At 48.4% G+C, this 20388-nt stretch overlaps 1 protein-coding gene across 3 annotated transcripts in view; it reads right to left on the bottom strand.

The window, feature by feature from the left end:
* Positions 1-3798: 3798 nt before the first annotated feature.
* GRAMD1A (GRAM domain containing 1A) overlaps positions 3799-20388 on the bottom strand; it is a 50923-nt gene continuing 34333 nt past the window's right edge. For 2 of the 3 annotated variants that reach the window (XM_063139958.1, XM_063139960.1), the window contains 10 exons: positions 18939-19134; positions 18681-18824; positions 16019-16137; positions 15575-15717; positions 14614-14717; positions 13403-13588; positions 13194-13281; positions 7961-8068; positions 6098-6221; positions 3799-3985 (listed from right to left, as the gene is read on the bottom strand). In XM_063139958.1, coding sequence (XP_062996028.1) covers positions 3917-3985; positions 6098-6221; positions 7961-8068; positions 13194-13281; positions 13403-13588; positions 14614-14717; positions 15575-15717; positions 16019-16137; positions 18681-18824; positions 18939-19134 — 1281 coding nt within the window. In that variant the 3' untranslated portion in view covers positions 3799-3916. The remainder of the gene's footprint in view (positions 3986-6097; positions 6222-7960; positions 8069-13193; positions 13282-13402; positions 13589-14613; positions 14718-15574; positions 15718-16018; positions 16138-18680; positions 18825-18938; positions 19135-20388) is intronic. The other variant, XM_063139959.1, reaches the window with a different exon arrangement.

Raw genomic sequence — 20388 nt, forward strand, 5'->3', positions numbered from 1 at the left:
TACAGTGTGACAGTTCAATTAGAGCTTACTCTTCACGTATCTGATGAAGTGAACTCGCTGTCTGTGAAGGCTTATGCCATAAATGAGTGTGATAAGTCTTCTTTCTTTGTACCCGATTTCAGCGGACTGGGAAAGCTGTGCTCACTCACATCCTCGCTGACATGCTCTGCAGCCTCTTATAGATAATTTAAAATGCATCAGGGTATGCTGGGAAAACAAGATGCCGTCTCTGTAAATGGAGACTAGTGGATTCTCTGGTATCCTTGCTCTTGGAGTCCTGGGATCATAGTTGCTATCTCTGCACTTCTGCCCGGCGTTGTTTTCAGACTCCCTTGTCCTTCTTACCTTGCCTCTTCTCTTGGCATGACCATGTCCAGTGATGAAAGTGTGCAGATCGAGTCTGGTATGGAAGGACCACGCACAAGCGGCAACCTTTAAAAGCTTCCCCAAAAAATACTTTGGGGCTACAGCCTCAGAACGCTGGCCAAGGAAATGGAGCCAGTGCTTAATTATTCTTTCTTTCCAAAAGAGAGGTGACAAAAGAGACCTTCATGGAAGCCCTGCTCCTTAATTCGAAGTAGAATCAGGGCAGGCGTCAGTTCCTCAGTAATGAAGCAATGGGTGCTCTGTACATGCTCAGAGCGAAACATGGATGTGATGATGCTAAATGGGACTTGGTTATAGGAGGTTTAAAGCTACAAGACCCAAAGTACCTCCCCTTTCCCCAATTTACACCATAGCTCTTTCACTCCCAGGGCATGGGTTTGCTCCCTTTCTACAATTCCAGATTGCCTTTCCTAATGCTGGAGCTTGGTTCATTTCCCAGATGAGGGAGGGAAAGTGTGTTGCTTGCTTGCATTTAAATGTATGAAACGTTTTAAAATCACCTACTGTCAATGCTAAGGTTTAAAAACAAAACAAAAACAGCCAGAGCCCCAAGCCATCTCCTTCCCCCTCCAAGAGAACAAGGCTACATTCACACATTCAATCTGTACCATGCAGGCATTTAAAAAGACAGCCTGCACATGACAGGCTTGCCACATTGGGCAGGCTATGTCCAGGGTGGGCAACCTGGTGCCCTCCAGATGTTTTGGATGACAACTCACATCATCTCTGGCCATTGCCATCCCAACTGGGGCTTATGGGACTTGCAATCCAAAACATCTGGAAAGCACCAGGTAGCCTAACCCTGCCTTATGTGGATGGTTCAACAGTTTGGCCATGGTTTCAAATGAGCTGTGTCACCGCCTTGCCACCAGGGGCAGTGTAGCCCCCAAAATCTGAAAAAAAACGCCACAGCCCTTCTGATAGGAAGCCATGCCTCCACTTTCCATTGGTTAAGATAACAGAGGTGGGGCTAGTGGAGAAGTATAAAGCCCTTCTGTCTTGGGTAGAAAGACAAGAGTGATGCAGTTTCTTGCGCAGCGTCGTTCTGGAATCTAGTCCGTATCACCACTCAACCAGGAGACTAAGGAGTGAGCGTGGGCCAGCCTCCAGCCCTCTGCCTAACCTACCTTACAGGACTGTTGTGAGGATAAAATTGGAGGTGTGGGGAGAACCATGTACGCCACCTTAAATTCCTTGGAAGGAAGGCAAGATATAAATATAATAAGTGAGCAATACTGACTTTTGAAGTTATTTATCGGCCGATTTGGGAAAAGGATCTTCCTTATCCTTCACCAGAGACACTTAAGATTCATGTGTGAACCTAACTGCTTTCCCTTCACCGATCTTACTGCCATAGTAATGGATTCTCTTTTTTCCGCGCCCCACACTATCTGCAGCGGTTCAAGCGCAGTCCTCTGTGACTTGGTCACATTGTGGTCATGCGCAATGTCGTTCAGGCTCTGGAGCACGCCACTCTGACCTTGCAGCACTTCAGAGAAAGGGGATATGGATGCAACGCACAAGACGTAAAGTACACATATGCAAACGATGCACTTTTTACAACACGCCCTCCCCATGGATACAACTGAAAGCCAGTCTGCTGTAGTCTTGGGCTGAGACTCGGGAGATCCTGGGCTCTAGTCCCCCACTCGGCCACTGAAGCTCACTGGGTGACTTTGGGCCACTCACTAACTCTCAACCTAACCTAACTCACAGGGTTGTTGTTGTGAAGATAAAATGGAGAGGAGGAGGAGGACCATGTAAGCTGCCTTGGGTTCGTTCCTTGCAAGAGGAAAAACGGCAGGATGTAAATACTATAAATAAATAAAATACAAACGAACGCACCACAAACTCCGATCCACGGTCTTTATTCCGTTCCCTAATAAATAAGCCCCAGCACCTCCGTGGAACCGTGAATCGTTAACACAGGATCGTTAACACTGAACACAGCTACAAAACTGGGGGAAAGCCCCTCCCCCACAACCCCAAACTTGGTGGGGGGGGAATGGGGGGGGTCAGAAACCTGGGCCTCCAGAGCTCTCGGGGACAGAGAACAATGGGCTGGCAGACACACACCCCTCCCCAGGAGGGGGCAGATTTCAATCCCCCTCAGGCAGTATTTGAAGGGCACGCAGGCCCTGACTGGCAGTGAAACCTCACTTTAAAGTGACAGTACAGCTATGGTTTGGGAAGGCGAGGCCCATCCCTTGTCTGGGAGACGGGCATAGGAACAATCAGGCAAAATTGGACTTGTCGTTTGGGACCTTGGCGCCCTCTGCAATGGGAGCAAAACATTAAATAAAACCCAGGAGCTGCCATTGTGCACTTGGATGTATGGAGATCTTCATCTTCCCCCCAAACCTTCATCCATCTCTTTTGCGATAAACAAGAAGCAACGACCGATACCTTCAGAAGCCCAGTACCTTTCGGGCTCAATGACATCACCCCCGCCCTCCTGCACCCCACTGGAAATGCAGGGACCAGGGAAAATGGAAGTGCTTGTGGGTGCGACTTCCAGGAGACAGAAACCCCCAGGTGTTTCCCCAGTTGTGTTGGGGTCCCCCCCTTGCTTGACCATTTCCTACGCCAGCCCCTTTACACAGGCAATGAGCGCAAAACCAAAGTGCCTTAGCCCCGCCCACTGATCCCGGCATGCAACAACGTGGCACTGAGGGCCACACATAGCCTTTGCCCCTTCCGTCGGAGGCAACATCGTTGAGGAGATCCCTTTAATCAAACCATCAGACCACCCAAGGATGGGCAGAAAGGAGCAAGAAGGATGGGGAAGTCAAGGAAGGAACCCACTGGTGGACTCTGGTTTCCCTTCTCCCAACCAGCAGCACGCAAGTTAGAGGGTGGGGGGAGGCGATCCAGGCCCTTCGTGGCCCTCAAATATGGAGGGCAATGTGTCATCGCTGCCCCAGCTGTTGGGTAAAACCTCCATGCAAGAGGCAGAGACAGGCTACAGAGTCCACCCTCTAAATAGCTCCCACAAACAGCAACTGAAAAGAATGAGTCCGCCATCTAAATCAACCCCCCCAAACATCTGGAAAGAAAGGGTTTGCCCTCTAAATCCACCAACCCCCCCCCCCCCATGAACAACAGTTGGAAAGATAAGAGGATGTGGGATAGCAGAAGTTGAAAGCTCTCTGGGGTCCTGTGGGGAATATAAATAGCACTTAAACGGGAAGGGGATAAATTGAAGTCACTGCAGAGACCCTCAGAGAGAGAAAGAGAGAGAGAAAGACAGGAGAAAGATGCTCCAGGCCAAAGGAACCCCGAAGCGGGAAGGGGGGGAGGAATGCATCGCTGTTAGTGGCACTCTTGAAGGTAAGGTCTTGGTGACACACTGGCAAGGAGTGCGGTGTCGTTCCCCCCCACCCCACCCCACCCCACCCCATCCCACCCGCTCCCACGCACACACCCAGAGAGTCTGGGCGCCACTGATCCAGCAGCAGTTTCTGAGACGGGTCCGGAATCTTCTCCCAAAGCCCGGCGACATCCTCAAGAGGGGGGAGTCGTTGCAGGGTCACTCCGGCTCCAAGGGGGGTTCAGCCACCGTGATGCCCTGGTGCAGCTTCTCGAGGGAGATTTTCATCTAGGAGAAAGGAGGCCCATGTTATTCCACTGGGGCAAGAAGGTCATGAGCCGTCGTGACTAGCAGGAAGGACTGGAAGTAGGCAACTAGAAGGGCCAAGGCAGAGTTCAGCAGGCCCTGTGATACCGCCGCTTCCCTCCTGGGGTGTAAACAGCAGCCACAGAGGGAGGAAATTCAATTGGGAAAATGGCACAGCAGGGGAAGGCTTAGAACAGGTGTGGACATGTTGGGGGGCGGCAGGTCTGGGGCCATTTTCCTTATGCTGCGCACTCCACATAGAATCATAGAATAGTAGAGTTGGAAGGGGCCTAAAAGGCCATCGAGTCCAACCCCCTGCTCAATGCAGGAATACACCTTAAAGCATCCCCGACAGATGGTTGTCCAGCTGCCTCTTGAAGGCCTCTAGTGTGGGAGAGCCCACCACTTCCCTAGGCAACTGGTTCCATTGTCATACTGCTCTAACAGTCAGGAAGTTTTTCCTGATGTCCAGCCGGAATCTGGCTTCCTTTAACTTGAGCCCGTTATTCCGTGTCCTGCACTCTGGGAGGATCGAGAAGAGATCCTGGACCTCCTCTGTGTGACAACCTTTTAAGTATTTGAAGAGTGCTCTCATGTCTCCCCTCAATCTTCTTTTCTCCATGCTAAACATGCTAAACATGGTGTGGGTGTGAAGTGGCTGTTCGCTGCCGAAAATCAGCAGCAAACCACTACGGAGTGGCAAGTAAGTTATATTTAGTTTGTTCTCAAACTAAATTTGATCTTTTTTACGGTTTAGTAGAGATTATGGACTGATAAGTAGGTCAACTTTAACTTGAGAACAAGCTTAAGTCTGATCAGTTTATCACTCTGAAGCGATAGAATGATCGTTTCTTTGGCCACCGCTGTGAATTTCGGCAGTGTGGCAGTGGTCAGCGGGGGACATACTGAAGGATGGTGGGGGCTACATGTGTTGCCCATCTCTGCCTTAGAAAACAAACAAACCGGGACTGTGATCCAAATCACTCCTCCCCCTCGCTCCATATCTGTGTATGTGTTTTTTAATTTAGAAGGGAGAGAGCAAACTGGCACGGGTGATCCTATGCACGATCCCCTGTGTCACATCTAATTTGGTCCTAAGCTGTCACGACACTAACACAAATGGGTCAATTGGTACCAGGCACCCAAACTCGGCATCCTAGGACTTCCACCTTTTCTTATTTATTTATTTATTACACTTATATACCGCTCCCATAGCCAGGGCTCTCTGGGCGGTTTTCAGAAATTCTAAAATTGAGGTAAAAACAAGTATACAAAATTTAAAACTCTAAAACACAGAACATACACACATAAAGCATTAAAAACCGATTAAAAACTAAACATGTGGGTAATTAGGATGTGCCGCCATATGCCTGGGCAAAGAGGAAAGTCTTAACTTGGCACCGAAAAGATAGCAGCATTGGTGCCAGGCGAGCCTCATCAGGGAGATCATTCCACAGTCTGGGGGCCACCACCGAAAAGGCCCTATCCCTTGTTGCCACATTACGAGCCTCTCTCGGAGTAGGCACCCGGAGGAGGACCTTAGATATTGAACGTAGTGACCGGGTATATTCACGTCGGGAGAGGCGTTCCGTCAGGTATTGTGGTCCCAAACTGTGTAAGGCTTTATAGGTCAAAACCAGCACCTTGAATTGGGCTCGGAAACATACAGGCAGCCAGTGCAAGCGGACCAGAGCAGGTGTTATATGGTCGAACCTTCTGGTTCCCGAAATCAATCTGGCCACTGCATTTTGCACGAGCTGCAGCTTCCGAACCGTCTTCAAAGGCAGCCCTACGTAGAGCGCATTGCAGTAATCTAACTTGGAGGTTACCAGAGCATGGACAACTGAAGCCAGGTTATCCCTGTCTAGATAGGGGCGACGCTGGGCCACCAACCGGAGTTTCTTTTCTTCTCTTTCCCCAAGCTCAGAAGGAACAGGGAATTCTGAGGGAGGGCGGTGGCGGATGGTGTCAGGCTCCGGATAACAAAAAAAAGTATGCTGTGTCCCTGGAAACTTTTCTCCACTTCACCACTAAATGTTTACATTCTGTCCCCCCATTTGCATTAACTTTTGAAGTGTTCCCTACAGGCATCACCTCGTCTAGAAGCTCCACTGAAGCCTTGAGGATCTGTTTCCACTTCTGCACCTCCACGCTGTGGAACCGCTTCTGCAGCTCCAGGATCTCGGCCCATTCAGACGCTGTCTGGGGTAGTTTTCTGCTAGGGAGAAAAGAGAGCACTCTCGAGCTGGAGTTGGCAGGGAAGTTCTCCTAAGTCACCGTGCTCTCCTGGCAACTACCTGCCTTTTATCTAAAAGATTTTAAAACCGCCTCTCAGGATAAACGATCCTCCCAAAGCACTTTACAAAAGCCATCGAAAACATGAAAGGTCACACAGGAACAACCAGCAGGAAAAAAGTTAAAATAGCACACATAGATCAATAAATCAGATTAAACCACCAGCTAAAAATAGCAGGAGCTAATAAAAACACTAAAATAGAGCCAGCGGATAAAATGATACAGCTCCACAAATCAACCCAAAGCTGACTGGAATGAAAGGGTCTTTAGAGATCTGAAGGCCAACAAGGAAGGAGCCAAATGGATTGCCTTGGAGGAGAATATTCCAGAGTTGCGGGGCTACAACAGAAAAGACCCTGGTATTCACCAGCTAATATAGGGTAGTGAGTAAAGGGTTGGATGGGAACTAAGGTGATCTGAGTTCAAGTTCTCACTCATCCATGGAGCTCACTGGGTGACTTTGGGCCAGTCACTGATTCTCAGCCTAACCTACCTCACAGGGCTGTTGTGAGGATAAAATGGAGAGGAGGACTATGTGAGCCTCTTTGATTTCCTTGCAAGAGTGCGGGGAAAGGCAACATATAAATGTAATAATAAATGAAGAATAGCTCTGCACTTGAACTGGTTACCAACCTATTTCTAGACTCAAATTTAAAGTGCTACTATAGAGCTTTAAAGCCTTAGATGTCCTATGATCAGGTTTTCTGAAGGACCAGGTTTGCCCTACATGAACCTACTGGAGAGTAAGATAGGGTGACCATATGGAAAGGAGGACAAGGCTCCTGTATCTTTAACAGTTGCATAGAAAAGGGAATTTCAGCAGGTGTCCTTTGTATATATGGAGAACCTGGTGAAATTCCCTCTTCATCACAACAGTTAAAGTGCAGGAGCTATACTAGAGTGACCAGATTTAAAAGAGGGCAGGGCACCTGCAGCTTTAACTGTTGTGATGAAGAGGAAATTTCACCAGGTTCTCCATATATATAAAGAACACCTGCTGAAATTCCCTTTTCTATGCAACTGTTAAAGATACAGGAGCCCTGTATCTTTTCATACGGTCACCCTAGAGTAAGATCAACTTTAGAGGCACTGCTCCCAAGCCCCGCTGATATGGAGAGACTCGTTTTTTTTCCCCAAGGGCAGAAAAGCTCTCCGGCGGTAAAAAAATGTATTTTTTCCCTATTTAAATTTTTTTGTTCGTTTCGATTTTTTCTGGGCATTCACCTCATATTGTAAGCCATCTTGGAAAGAACCTTATCTTAAAAGGCAGGACATAAATCTATGAATGAATCACTCATAAAATATATAAACAAATATTAATCTCATTGATACATATGTGTATGTTTGTATGTATAAACAGAGATTAAGGCTGCAAACCTATACACACTTACCTGGGAGTAAGCCCCATTGAATTCAATAGGATTTACTTCTGAGTAGACCTGTATTAGATTACACTGTGAATCAATAGCAACTTAAAAATAATAATCTAAAGGAGGCTGCTCTCCCTTCCACCTCATTTCAAACTGAATGTTGCCAACATGTTTACTTTTGGGGGCCCAAATCCGTGTTTCTCATTTTAAAGATAGGAAAGGAAATATCACATTTTCACTCTTTTTTCAGGTGTGTGTGTGTGTCTGTGTGTGTGTTCTCTCAGTTTCTCACCCATTGGAGAGCGCGTATGCCTGCCAGGATTCAAAGGTTCGGGCTGTGTGCTCCAGAGACCAGAGTCGGTAGAACAACATCATGTTGAGGATGACCAGAATCACCAGGCTGGAGAGAGAGAGAGAGAGAGAGAGAAATAGGTTGGAAAGGGAGGCCACCACTCGGGCCTGGGTTGTACCACTTCAGGCTGCAGGGGGAGGGCTCACGTGGTGAAAGTCCCCTCTATATTTTAAAAAACACTCCCTCCACATACAGCGAACCATAAAAGGAGGTTTTGAGTTTCCAGTATAACACAAACCCTATTTGTTATCCAGTACTGAATTTGAAAATAAAATATAGGTTCTTAAATATGCATAGTGTTTCAGTAGTTGCAAGACTAATTGAAGTGAATGAAGTATGTGGCTGATTAAAGCTAAATTTGCAGTTCAGTACTTCTCAAACTGTATAAGAATTTGAATTCAGAATTATAGCAGTTCAAAAAGAAAAACATTCCCTGAACCCCACTGTACTGGATAATTTTCAGCTGGTCTCCATTTTTCCATTCTTGGTCAAGGTGCTTGAGCGTGTGGTGGCTTTTCAGTTCCAGGGATTTCTAGATGAGATGGATTATCTTGATCCATGTCAGTCTGGATACTGGCCTGGTTACCTTGGTGGACGATCTATGCTGGGAACTGAACGGGGGAGTGTGTGCCTGTTAGTTTCACTGGACCTGGGTCCAGCTCCAGCTGAGAGCCCCCTCCCTCCTGCTACCAACTGTCACTGCAGAGGCCACCAGTGAGGGAGGAAGCAGCAGCCAGGCACCTCTCCACCGTGCCTGGGCCCAGCTCCAGCTGAGAGCCCCCTCCCTCCTGCTGTCAACTGTAACTGCAGAGGCCACCAGAGAGGGAGGAAGCAGCAGCCAGGCACCTCTCCACCGTGCCTGGGTCCAGCTCCAGCTGAGAGCCCCTTCCCTCCTGCTGTCAACTGTAACTGCTGAACTTTGCAACTAAGATTGTAGTGCCTGAATTTGCTTTCCTTTTCCCCCTCCTCCTCCTCCCTCCCAATCCCCTTTCCTTTTGTGTCATGTCTTTTAGATTGTAAGCCTGTGGGCAGGGACTGTCAAGAAATACTTTTGTAAGCCGCCGTGAGAGCCTTTTTTGGCTGAATGGCGGCATAAAAATCCTTAAATAAATAAATAAATAAATATCTCCTTCATCATGAGCTCCCCTGGAATCATATTTAATTGCCCCACCAGGTTTGACCAATCCAGGCAGCCAGGGAAACCTGGGACTTTCTAAATAACTCATGCACTCAATCAATCTATAATTAGAGAGAGCACAGCCTTCCACAGCCTGGTTTTGGACGTCAACCCCCATCATCCCCAGCCACCATGACCAATGGGCAGGCATGCTGGGAGTTGCAGTCCAACACAATTGGAGGGCACCAGGTTGGGGAAGGCTGGTCTGCATCGACAAGAAGCAGCTTTCCAGGTTCTCAGGCAGGGGTCTTCTCCATCACCTGCTACTTGATCCTTTTCATTGGAGATCCCGAGGACCCAACCTGAGACCTTCTGCAGGCCAAGCATGTGTTCTGAAGAAGGGCCCCTCTCCAGAAGCAGCAGCAGCCCTTTCCCAAACAGAAGTCCTGAGTTCAGGCCATGTGATGTCACTCATTCATGTCCAGCTCTAGGAATGCACCGCCCTTTACCGCATCCCCCACCATGAAAGGTCCACGGCACGACTGCCTATTGGAGCTCCCTGCCCTAGCTGGATGGTAAGAACATCTGAGGTCTCCCTGTGAAATAGAAGTAGCATGTTGCTCATCAGAACACTGTGTTTAAAGAAAGGAAACCCAGGAATGGACACAGATGGGAATGAGAATGGGTGGGGACGACAGAGAATGGGTTCATGCCGTTTAGCTTAAGCGGCAGCAAGCCCGTCAGCACTACCACTGAGAGGAAGCTATGCCTGATGCGCTCAGAGACACTCTGTGACGGCCCCTCCAGCTTAGCAGCTCCACACCCCAGTTGTCAAGTGCTGGGAGCAAAATATTGAGAAGACACGGATTGTGTTGTAAATGCAATATGTGAACTTAAACTGAGCTGAAGGACAGGGACATTTAGTCAGAGCACAGCCTTGTGAAATGCACAATTTTTCACCAGTACTGAAATTGTTACTGGATGCAGAATTCAACTGCCTGAGACAGACAGATTCTTTCTTTCTTTCTTTCTTTCTTTCTTTCTTTCTTTCTTTCTTTCTGGATGTTTCTAGCTTTAATAGCTCAGATTGTAAGCTTTCAAAATGTGCAGGCAGTGATGGGTGAAACATCAGACACTGCAGGCATGAGGGCAGAAATGGGCAGAATAAATTCACCCAACCCCAGCCATCAGGGGATGGGACTTTAGCACCCCATGTACCACTTTGTCCCTCACTTTGACTCCGAGGAGTGGATTAAATGAGGCAAAAAACAAGGAGAACTTATGCGGGTTTGTGCAATTCAGCCAGGATCAAAGATTCAGGCTACCTGGCGGCTACAGGATTGCATTTTCTTTCTTTTTTTGCGTTTCTTTTAGTGCAGAGCATGTCACAGCTTTTGAGTATGGGATGACTATTAAGGGAAATGGCAAGCAGAGAGCAGCGGAGGGGGAGAAGTGGAGGGCATCAGGAGCAGAACGAAAACAACAGGCTAAGGGAGAGGGAGGGAGAGGAGATGGTTGTGATGGCAGGGAACGCAATGTCTAATCAAGAAGTTAGAATAAAGCCCGGTAAATACGCTGGTTGAGGCTGGTTTAGAGGGAAAGGAAAAGAGAGGCCGGATGTGATCCTCAAGTGACCAAGGCAAGGAGGGATGGCGTTTAAGTAAAAGGCAGGATCAGTGCAGGATGGGGTTAGGTTAGGGGCAGAGGTCCAAAGGGCAGTGGAGGTGGAAGCATGGTCAGCAGGGAGTGACGGTTTGCATACAATACCTCACACAGATCCTGTGCGGAGGCAGAAGGAGAAGAAGGAAAGAAAGAGACGTGTGAAGCTTTGGTCATGCTTCCAGTCCCCCACGGTCAGCCCCCCACCCTAAATAAGCAAGGCATCCTGTCCAAACTGGCTCCCTTCCCAAACCTTTCTCTACTTTTAAACTACGCAGAGAGCTTTGGCTATGGGGCGGTATATACATGCAATAAATAAATAATTTTTAAAATATGCGAGGTGGCTGAACCCACTCCTGTGCCATCTTAACAGCCGCCGAAAGTAGAGTGGGAGAAGTGGTTTTAGGAACATAAGAAAGACCATGCTGGATCAGATGGTAGGCCTATATCTACTCCAGCACTCTGTTCTCGGTGGCCAACAAGGTGCCCCAATGGAAAACCCATAAGCAGGACATGAGAGCAATAGCCCTCCTGCTCATAAGAACATATGAAGAGCCCTGTTGGCTCAGACTGAGGGTCCGTCTAGTCCAGTAAACAGACAAACCTGGGACTTAGGTCCACCACTCTGACATTTATCTGTATGCCACCCTGAGATCCTAGTGATATAGGGCGGGATCCAAATGTTTTAACATTTAGCAACACATCCTGTCCACACATCCTAGCAAACTCTTTCCACCTGAGACTGAGCTGACTTCCAAGGTGGTGTTGAGGATAGGGAAAAGCCACTGATCAAGATAAGAACATAAGAAGTCCCATGATGGATCAGACAGAGGGTCCTTCTAGTCCAGCACTCTGTTCACACAGTGGCCAACCAGCTGTTGACCAGGGAGCCACAAAGCAGGACATGGTGCAACACAACAGCACCCTCCCACCCAAGTTCCCCAGCAACTGGCATTCAGATCCTGGAAGTAATATACTATGTTCATGACTAGTAGCCATTGATAGCCACTAGGAACAGGAGCTGCCTTAGAATGGGGTCAGACTATTTGGTCATCTAGCCCAGGAGTGGGCAACTCATAGCCCTCCAGGTCTACAGCTCCTAGCAGCCCTAGCCAACATAGCCAATGGTAAGGGATGATGGGAGATGTAGGCCAAAACAACTGGAGGGCCACAAATTGCCCATCCCTGATCTAGTCCCAGTACTGTTCACTTTGACTGGAAGCAGCTCTCTAGAGTCTAGAAAGTCACTTCCCCTGTCTCCTGCTTCCTGATGTGGAAATGCCAGGAACTGAACCTGGGATTCCCTACACGCAGCGCATGTGTCCCGCCACAGAACTATGGATCAGGGCCCATCCCCTTCATGGCACAGCGGATAAAGTGGTGGACAAAATATCACCTGGTGTGTTTCTATACGTCGAGCCGGAAGTGCCCGATTTAGTAAATCTGGGGCAACGGTATGACAACGGCACATTTTAAAATGACAACGGCACGTTTTAATCTCTCACCCCTCTGATAACTTCTAGGATAACTTACCCATGCCCTGGTGCCACAACATTTCAGGTTCCCCTCACATGTACACACACACCCCGCTAGTGACAGCCTACAATGTAAGGCAGACGGCAGGGAAAAAAACACAGAATGGTGCGACATCCGGACAGGGTTATGTTGTCTTAGATGCGATGAGCTGGGTGGGCAGGAAGTCAGTGTGCAGGTCCAGATCGCAGGGGGGGGGGGGGCTTTAATGTATTGATGTATTGGGCAATTTGGCCCTTAGGGTACCATGAGCAGCGCAGGAAGAGGGCTGCATATGGAGATGGTTAAAAAGACAAGGAAGAGGAGCTCAAGCAGCCAACCTGTCTCTTCCCAACCATTGCCCTTTGCTCTCGCCTCTCCACTGCCCACAGGAAACCCTACCAGCCCTGAAAGATGGGGAGAGCATCTTTCCTTCCCAATGCAGGGATGCAGTTTGGCTATTTTAGACTCTGGCCTTATAGGAGATCTTCTTTTTCGATGAAAATGTACGTAACTTCAAGCCAGCCCTGCTGCGTTCAGGGTGGGTGAGTGTGTCCCCCTGCTCATCCTGATGAGTGGGGCCCTGGACTTCTGCCCCAAAAGTCCAACCCCTGATGGTACCACTGCTGCGAAGTGTGAGGTCAGCCAGTCTTGGTTCCTCACGACCCACCCCAGTCCTTCAATGGCCTGAACCCTTCCTTGGCCTCCCAATGCCTCCCCTAGGCTGCAATCCTATGTATGCTTTCCTGTGAGTGAACTCCATTGAACGCAGTGAGACTCATCTCCGAGGAAACATGCATAGGACTGCACAGTCCAACTTGCAGCAGGTCCTAGATCCACTCCAAATGCCCCAACCCCACCTCCCCAGACCGGCAGCTCTCTTACACTAGGCTGATGATGAGGATCACGGTGGAGACAGTCTGGCCTTGCACTTGTTCTGACAGCTGCTCCGAAAGCCGGGAGGTCAGGCTCCCTGCAAGACAAGAGAAAGCCAGCGGGTCAGGGGCTGCTGGAGGCGTCATTCCCCATCAGCCCCGGGAAGCCAACCTCCCCCTCTGCCCCGCAGCACACCCTTTCCCACAGAGGGGGCGTACCTGAGGGCCGAATGGTGCGGGTCGTCCCCTCGCCATCAGTTAACGTGGGGATCGGGGGGTCGACATGGGGGGCTCTCCAGCTCAGGGTACGTTTCCTGCGGCGCAGTCCGGACAAAAGCCCCCGCGGCTCTTTGCTGTGGCAGCTCTCTTCTAGCAGGGCCTTCTCTGCCTGCACCAGCGCCAGCTCTGCAACAGCCAAGAGGGAGATATGGGGCTTGGCTATGGGGGTGGGGAGTTCACACTATATCAGGGTTGCAGAACCTCAGGCCTAGAGGACACACCCGGACCTCCTGGGGTCCCAATCTGGCCCTCCAGCGTTCCCCAAATAGCAACGCCCTTTCCCCTGATCACTGATTGTTTGGCACTTTTCTGGTTTTTGACAGTTTCCCCTGATCACTGATTGTTTGGTGCTTTTCTGGTTTATGTGCCGGTTTCCCCTGATCACTGATTGTTTGGCACTTTTCTGGTTTTTGACAGTTTCCCCGATCACTGATTGTTTGGTGCTTTTCTGGTTTATGTGCCGGTTTCCCCTGATCACTGATTGTTTGGTGCTTTTCTGGTTTATGTGCCGGTTTCCCCTGATCACTGATTGTTTGGCGCTTTTCTGGTTTTTGACAGTTTCCCCGATCACTGATTGTTTGGTGCTTTTCTGGTTTGTGTGCCAGTTCCCCCTGATCACTGATTGTTTGGCGCTTTTCTGGTTTGTGTGCCGGTTCCCCCTGATCACTGATCGTTTGGTGCTTTCCCAGTTTGTGTGCCAGTTCCCCCTCCCCCAATTGTAGAAGGTTAAAATGCCTGTATTAAAGTGTAGTTACCCACAGTAAGAGTTTCAAGCTGAAATATGCTGGTATTTTTGGAACGTTGACCCCTGCCCCTTATGTCTTTGGCCGTGTCCTCTTTGCTTTCGGAATTGCCCATCCCTGGAACGCAGCCCCTGACAGTTTCTCCGAAATGGAATTTGGCCCTCGGGATGAAACATGTTCAACACCCCCTGCCATATATAAACTCTTCTCCTCCTCCAAAACATACACACCCTCATCCCATCCCACACATTTGTACAGATAAATGACTCAGACCCACTGAATCCTTTCACTGGAGGAGTCTATGACACCCACGCATGGCAAGGCAAGGCAAGAGGGAATCCTGGCCTCTGACAGCACTGCTCTGGGGCAGGAGCGCTGTGTGGTGGCTCTGTCCCTTGCTTCACATACCCAAGTGTTGGAAGTAGTCCTCGACACCGCTCCAAGCATTTTTTTCAATGAGCGCCTTGACTAGGTTCCATGGCTGCTTCCGGTACCGGATTTCAGAGGAAACTCTGTAACGGAGACAGATTTCCTCAGGCAGGTCAGGCCAAGACGTCCCTTCCTCCCTCTGCGGAAATGGGTTTTCTCTAAGCAGCACTTTCCCAGAACTTTTGTTCATTACACTGTGCTAATTTTTATGGCATCACAGGATTCTTTGCTGGTTTTACTGCCAGGGACCAGCAGGGTTTACTATTATTATTATTATTTATTTATATAGCACCATTAATGTACATGGTGCTGATCAGAGTAAAACAATAAATAGCAAGACCCTGCCGCATAGGCTTACATTCTAATAAAATCATAATAAAGCAATAAGGAGGGTAAGAGAATACACCAAACAGGCAGTATAAAAGTCAGAACAATTCAAGTTTTAAAAGCTTTAGGAAAAAGAAAAGTTTTTAGTTGAGCTTTAAAAGCTGTGGTTGAACTTGTAGTTCTCAAATGTTCTGGAAGAGCATTCCAGGCGTAAGGGGCAGCAGAAGAAAATGGACGAAGCCGAGCAAGGGAAGTGGAGACCCTTGGGCAGGTGAGAAACATGACATCAGAGGAGCGAAGAGCACGAGCGGGGCAATAGTGTGAGATGAGAGAGGAAAGATAGGAAGGAGCTAGACCATGAAAAGCTTTGTAGGTCAACAGGAGAAGTTTATATTGGATTCTGAAGTAAATTGGAAGCCAATGAAGAGATTTCAGAAGTGGAGTAACATGGTCAGAGCGGCGAGCCAAGAAGATGATCTTAGCAGCAGAGTGGTGAACCAAGAGGAAACTGGAGAGTAAACCAGCCCGCTCCCCCCACCCCCCGTCCGCTTCTTGGCCAGTACAGTGCTGTCTTAAGTTTGGGGTAGGTGGGCGGGAATGCAAGAACCAGTACCTGAGTCGGGCCTTGCTCTTGGCCACTGCTGTGATGCAATATCGATGTGCTGTGTAGAAGTAGTCCTGGTAGGGGATGCCCTGTGTGATCACTTCTGAGTCAACCACACAGCCCCCGGTCTTGGAACTGGCACGGAACAGAGTCTGAGTAGGGAGGAGAGAGAAGGGAGAAGTGTGTGTCCTGTACTTACACATACCACACATCTACACACACACACACACCTACACACGTCATTGCCACCCACTGCTGGCCAATACCATCTGCCAGTATTTACTCTTCTTGTACCCATCAGATTATTTGGTCAACAGTTCCATGGAGAGCAGTTGCTGCAAGGCATGTACGGGTCCAGCCAGCTCCCTACAAAATGATGTGCCCCTCACCGCATCTGCCCCTCATCCACCCCACCCACCCCGTCTCCTTTCCAAGCCTTCCACACCCACACACCTGGGTCTCCACCACAGCCGCCACCTTGGGGCCCAGCGGGTTGTTGATGGGGATGGTGTAGGAGATGACGCGGCTTTGGTGGCATTTGTTGTCTCCAGTCCACGAAGTCAGCGTCACATCTGGGGGGAGTGGAGAGGAAAGGGGGACAATGAGAGGAGGAGGAGGAGGAGGAGGAGGAGGAGGAGGGGTGATGGTGGAGAAACTCCTTGGTTATTGCACTTTGGGGAATATTATTTAAAAAGTTGTCGGTAAATGGCTTTCAAACAAACAAACCGTGCAGCACATGATTTCTAAAGCCGCCTTCCCCAACCACGGGCCCTCTAGATTTGTTGGACTGCAACTCCCATCATCCCCACTCAGCATGCCCATTCAGGATTGGGACTGTGGACATTGCAGTCCAGCACACCTGGGGGACGCCGGGTTGGGAAAAGTTGCTTTAAAGCAGCGGTTCTCAACCTGTGGGTCGGGACCCCTTTGGGGGTCGAACGACCCTTTCACAGGGGTCGCCTAAGACCATTGGAAAACACATATTTCTGATGGTCTTAGGAAACTGTATTGACTGAACTATGTCATGTATCATCTTTTGTATTAAAGCTATTGTTATGTATTATTTTCATTAGCAAACCATCCCATGATAATGGATCGTGTAGAGAAGAACGAAAATAATTTTATGGTTGGGGGTCACCACAACATGAGGAACTGTATTAAAGGGTCGCAGCATTAGGAAGGTTGAGAACCACTGCTTTAAAGTATCGCTACCTGCTCTCTAGTCAAAGGACGCATCCGGTTAGACATTTGAAACGGGCAACTAACCTCACCCTTGCCGAACGCATTTCCACACAGAAGCAAAGCCTCAACCTGCTCCTTGTTCACGCACATGTGACGTTGCACTGCATGCGTCTGTGAAAGCAGCAGCAGCAGCTCCGCCACAAACGGAGGTTTAACCCCTGCAGATGCGTCATTTTTTTTGTCTCCAAGGTCCAGTTCATCCATTCAACCTTTTGGTTAGTACAGAGTTCAGCCGCCAGATTGTTAACTGGTGTATTATTTATTTATTTATTTATTTCTAATTTTGCATTGCTGCTGTTTTTATCTGGTTGAGCTTTTATATTGTATTTTATATTATGGTATGTTATTATTATTATACTGTTAATTATACTATATATAATTATATATAATTATATTATACTGTTAATTATACTATATATAATTATAGTATAATAATTATACAGTATATTATTATACTGTTGTTTTATACTTTGAATGTTTTTAATTTTTGTGAACCGCCCAGAGAGCTCCAGATATTGGGCGGTATGGAAATGTAATAAATAAATAAATAAATAAAATATTTAGCGCCAACAATGTACTTGGTGCTGTACAGAATATATAAATAAAACAGCAATACCCTGCTTAGAGGTTTACAGTCTAAAATCACATTAAAACATATGAAGAGGGGAAGGGGTTACACAAAAACAGAAAGAAGGGAATAATCATAGCAATATGAACAGTAAATCAGGCTAAAATACCAAAAGCTATGGAAAACAGATGAGTTTTCAAACGCATTTTAAAATCTAAGATGGAATTCGTAGTTCGTAGATGCTCTGGGAGAGCATTCCAAGCAAAAGGGGCAGCCAAAGAGAACGGGCAAAGCCGGGCAAGAGAGATAGAAACTCTTCGGTAGGAGAGCAACATAGCATTTGAAGAACGGAAGATATGAGCAGGACGGTAGAGTGAAATGAGAGAGGAGAGATAAGAAGGCGCAAGACCATGAAAAGCTTTAATTGTCAGCAAAAGAAGCTTATATTGAATTCTATATGGAATCAGAAGCCAAAGAAGAGATTTCAGCAAAGGAGAAACACGGTCAAAGCGATGAGCCAAGAAAATAATCTTGGCTGCAGAATGGTGAAGAGAGACCAAAGAGGAAAGATGAACAGAAGGAAGACCAGTCAAGAGAAGATTACAATAGTCCAAACGGGAGATAACCAATGTGTGTACAAGAGTCTTAGCAGAAGATACAGATAAGAATATGCATAACGTTTATGCATATATAACAACAAGCAGAAAGAACTCCACTGAGTCCCAGGAGTGGGCAACTTGTGGCCCACCATATATTTTGACCCACAACTCCCATCAGCCCCAGCTAGCATAGCCAATGTAGGCCAAAACATCTGGAGGACCACAAGTTACCCAGGAAAACACAGAGGGGGAAACTGTTTCACACACACCCTTTTCTGGGCCTTCACATCCCTATCTCCACCTCCTGCATTTCAGTGCTCTCTGACGTCGCTGTTTCCCGCCATGCTCCTCAAATACTTGTAACTCACAAAACAATTCATGCATCTGATGAAGTGGAACATAGTCTACAAAAGCTTACGGCATAATAAATTTATTAGTCTTTAAGGCAGGAGGTTTGCTGAGATCCCATAGACCCTTTCCACCTCCCTGAACCCATTGTAGCTGATACGGAATTCGTCACAGGAATGCGCCAGCCAAAATCACAGTGATTTTGCAGGGAAACGAAATGGATTTTGATCTAAGCTACACAGGCTGATGAGAACCAGCAGTATCCTGGCGTTTTGCAACTGAAGCCCCGGTCTAAACTCTGCTCCAGAGGAGGCTGTGATTTGGGGCGGTGGGGGGCAGGTCCCCCGGTCTCCCTTACCTGTGAACTTGCGCTGGGCCAAAAAGCCATGTATGAACTGGGAGTCGCTGAATAGCATCTGCTGCAGCTTCTCGGCCCCGACGTGATAAACGGCGTTAATGAGTAGCCGGCCTGGGAGATCCGAAAAGAAGGCGTCCACCTCGGCTTGAGAAGAAAGGGGAAGAGCAGGTCGCTGCAGTGCAGGATGTCTAGGTTCGAGTCCAAGACTTGGGAGGGGAGCAGGTTTAGCAGTTGGAGCGGGAAGGGGGCTGCCCTCACCTTCATCCTGCGTGGAGGAGGAGGAGTTGCTCACATCAGTGGGGAGCTCCTCACTGGGAGGGGGGTCCCCCTCCAGGGGGGAGATTGGCGTCCCTCGCGACAAATCGTCCTGGGGGGGTTCTGTCGCTGAGGTCACTGTGTGGCTTGACGAGGCGTCCACTTGGCTGTCAGTATTGTCCTCTGGGTCCTCTGCCAGCTGGAGGGAAGTGAACAGGCAGCATTAGCTTCACCTTTCGGATGGACAGATGTGCCTCTCGTCGGCAAATATCCCCCCAACTATTCCCTAGCTGTAAGAACATCTGGTGAACATTGGAAACCCAGCAGCAGCATTCAACACCCAAACTTGCAGCAGCCAGCATTTGACAGTATCTTGACAGCACGCTAGAGCACAGTAGAAACCAATAGCTGATAGATGGCATGCAATGGAATGCAGGACATTAGAAGTATCGAGCTCTCCCTTTCTTATCCCTCAGCTTCCTTTCCCACTGCTGTTGCTTGAATTGGCACAGTTCCATCCTCTCTCTGCGAACCTTCCCCCTGATCACCCTGCTCTGGTCCCCATCCCAATCTGGATCTCCTCCACCTCTTTCCTTGGAAGTCATCTTCCAGTCCTCTACTCTACCTTTGGGCAACTTGTGGCCCTCCGGATGTTTTGGCCTACAACTTCCATCAACCCTAGTCAGCTTAGCCAATGGTGAGGGATCATGGGAGTTGGAGGCCAAAACGTCTGGAGGACCACTAGTCACCCACCCCTGCTCTACCCCCAGGGGTTTAGGTCTCTGAACAACTGTAAATCTACCATGGATTGTGGAATTCCATATACTGATAGCGAATGTATTCTCTGAGTATCCAAAATGACGCCATCCATGCAAGAGGGCAGTTTGAGCAAGGCCCAAGGTTTGCAGTTGTACATTAAGAAGAAAACCACCCAAAGAGAAGGAACCAAAGCAGCCCAGTGGGATACACAGCATGCTCAGTGGCCACAGAGTGCAGGCCAACAGTTGGAGGGGAAAACAACAGAGAAAAGGTGAAGAGGCAATAAAACGGAGCATCCTGGATCAGGATACCACTGGCTGGCTGGCTGGCTGAAACCTGGAGCATAGAATCATAGAATAGCAGAGTTGGAAAGGTCCTACAAGGCCATCGAGTCCAACCCCCTGTTCAATGCAGGAATCCACCCTAAAGCATCCCCGACAGATGCTTGTCCAGCTACCTCTTGAAGGCCTCTAGTGTGGGAGAGCCCACAACCTCCCTAGGTAACTGATTCCACTGTCACACTGCTCTAGCAAGAGGACTCCACACCGCAACTTTTGTTGCATGTCATATTTCATCTAATAAACAAATTGACAATATACGAACAGAGAGAGAGGTTTGTACCACCTTAAAGACTAACAGTGTTACTGTGGCATTTAATAAAGTGGACTCTAGTTTATGGCACAGTAATTCTGCT

The sequence above is a fragment of the Elgaria multicarinata genome, chromosome 13 (assembly GCF_023053635.1).
Source record: "Elgaria multicarinata webbii isolate HBS135686 ecotype San Diego chromosome 13, rElgMul1.1.pri, whole genome shotgun sequence".
Taxonomy (NCBI): domain Eukaryota; kingdom Metazoa; phylum Chordata; class Lepidosauria; order Squamata; family Anguidae; genus Elgaria; species Elgaria multicarinata.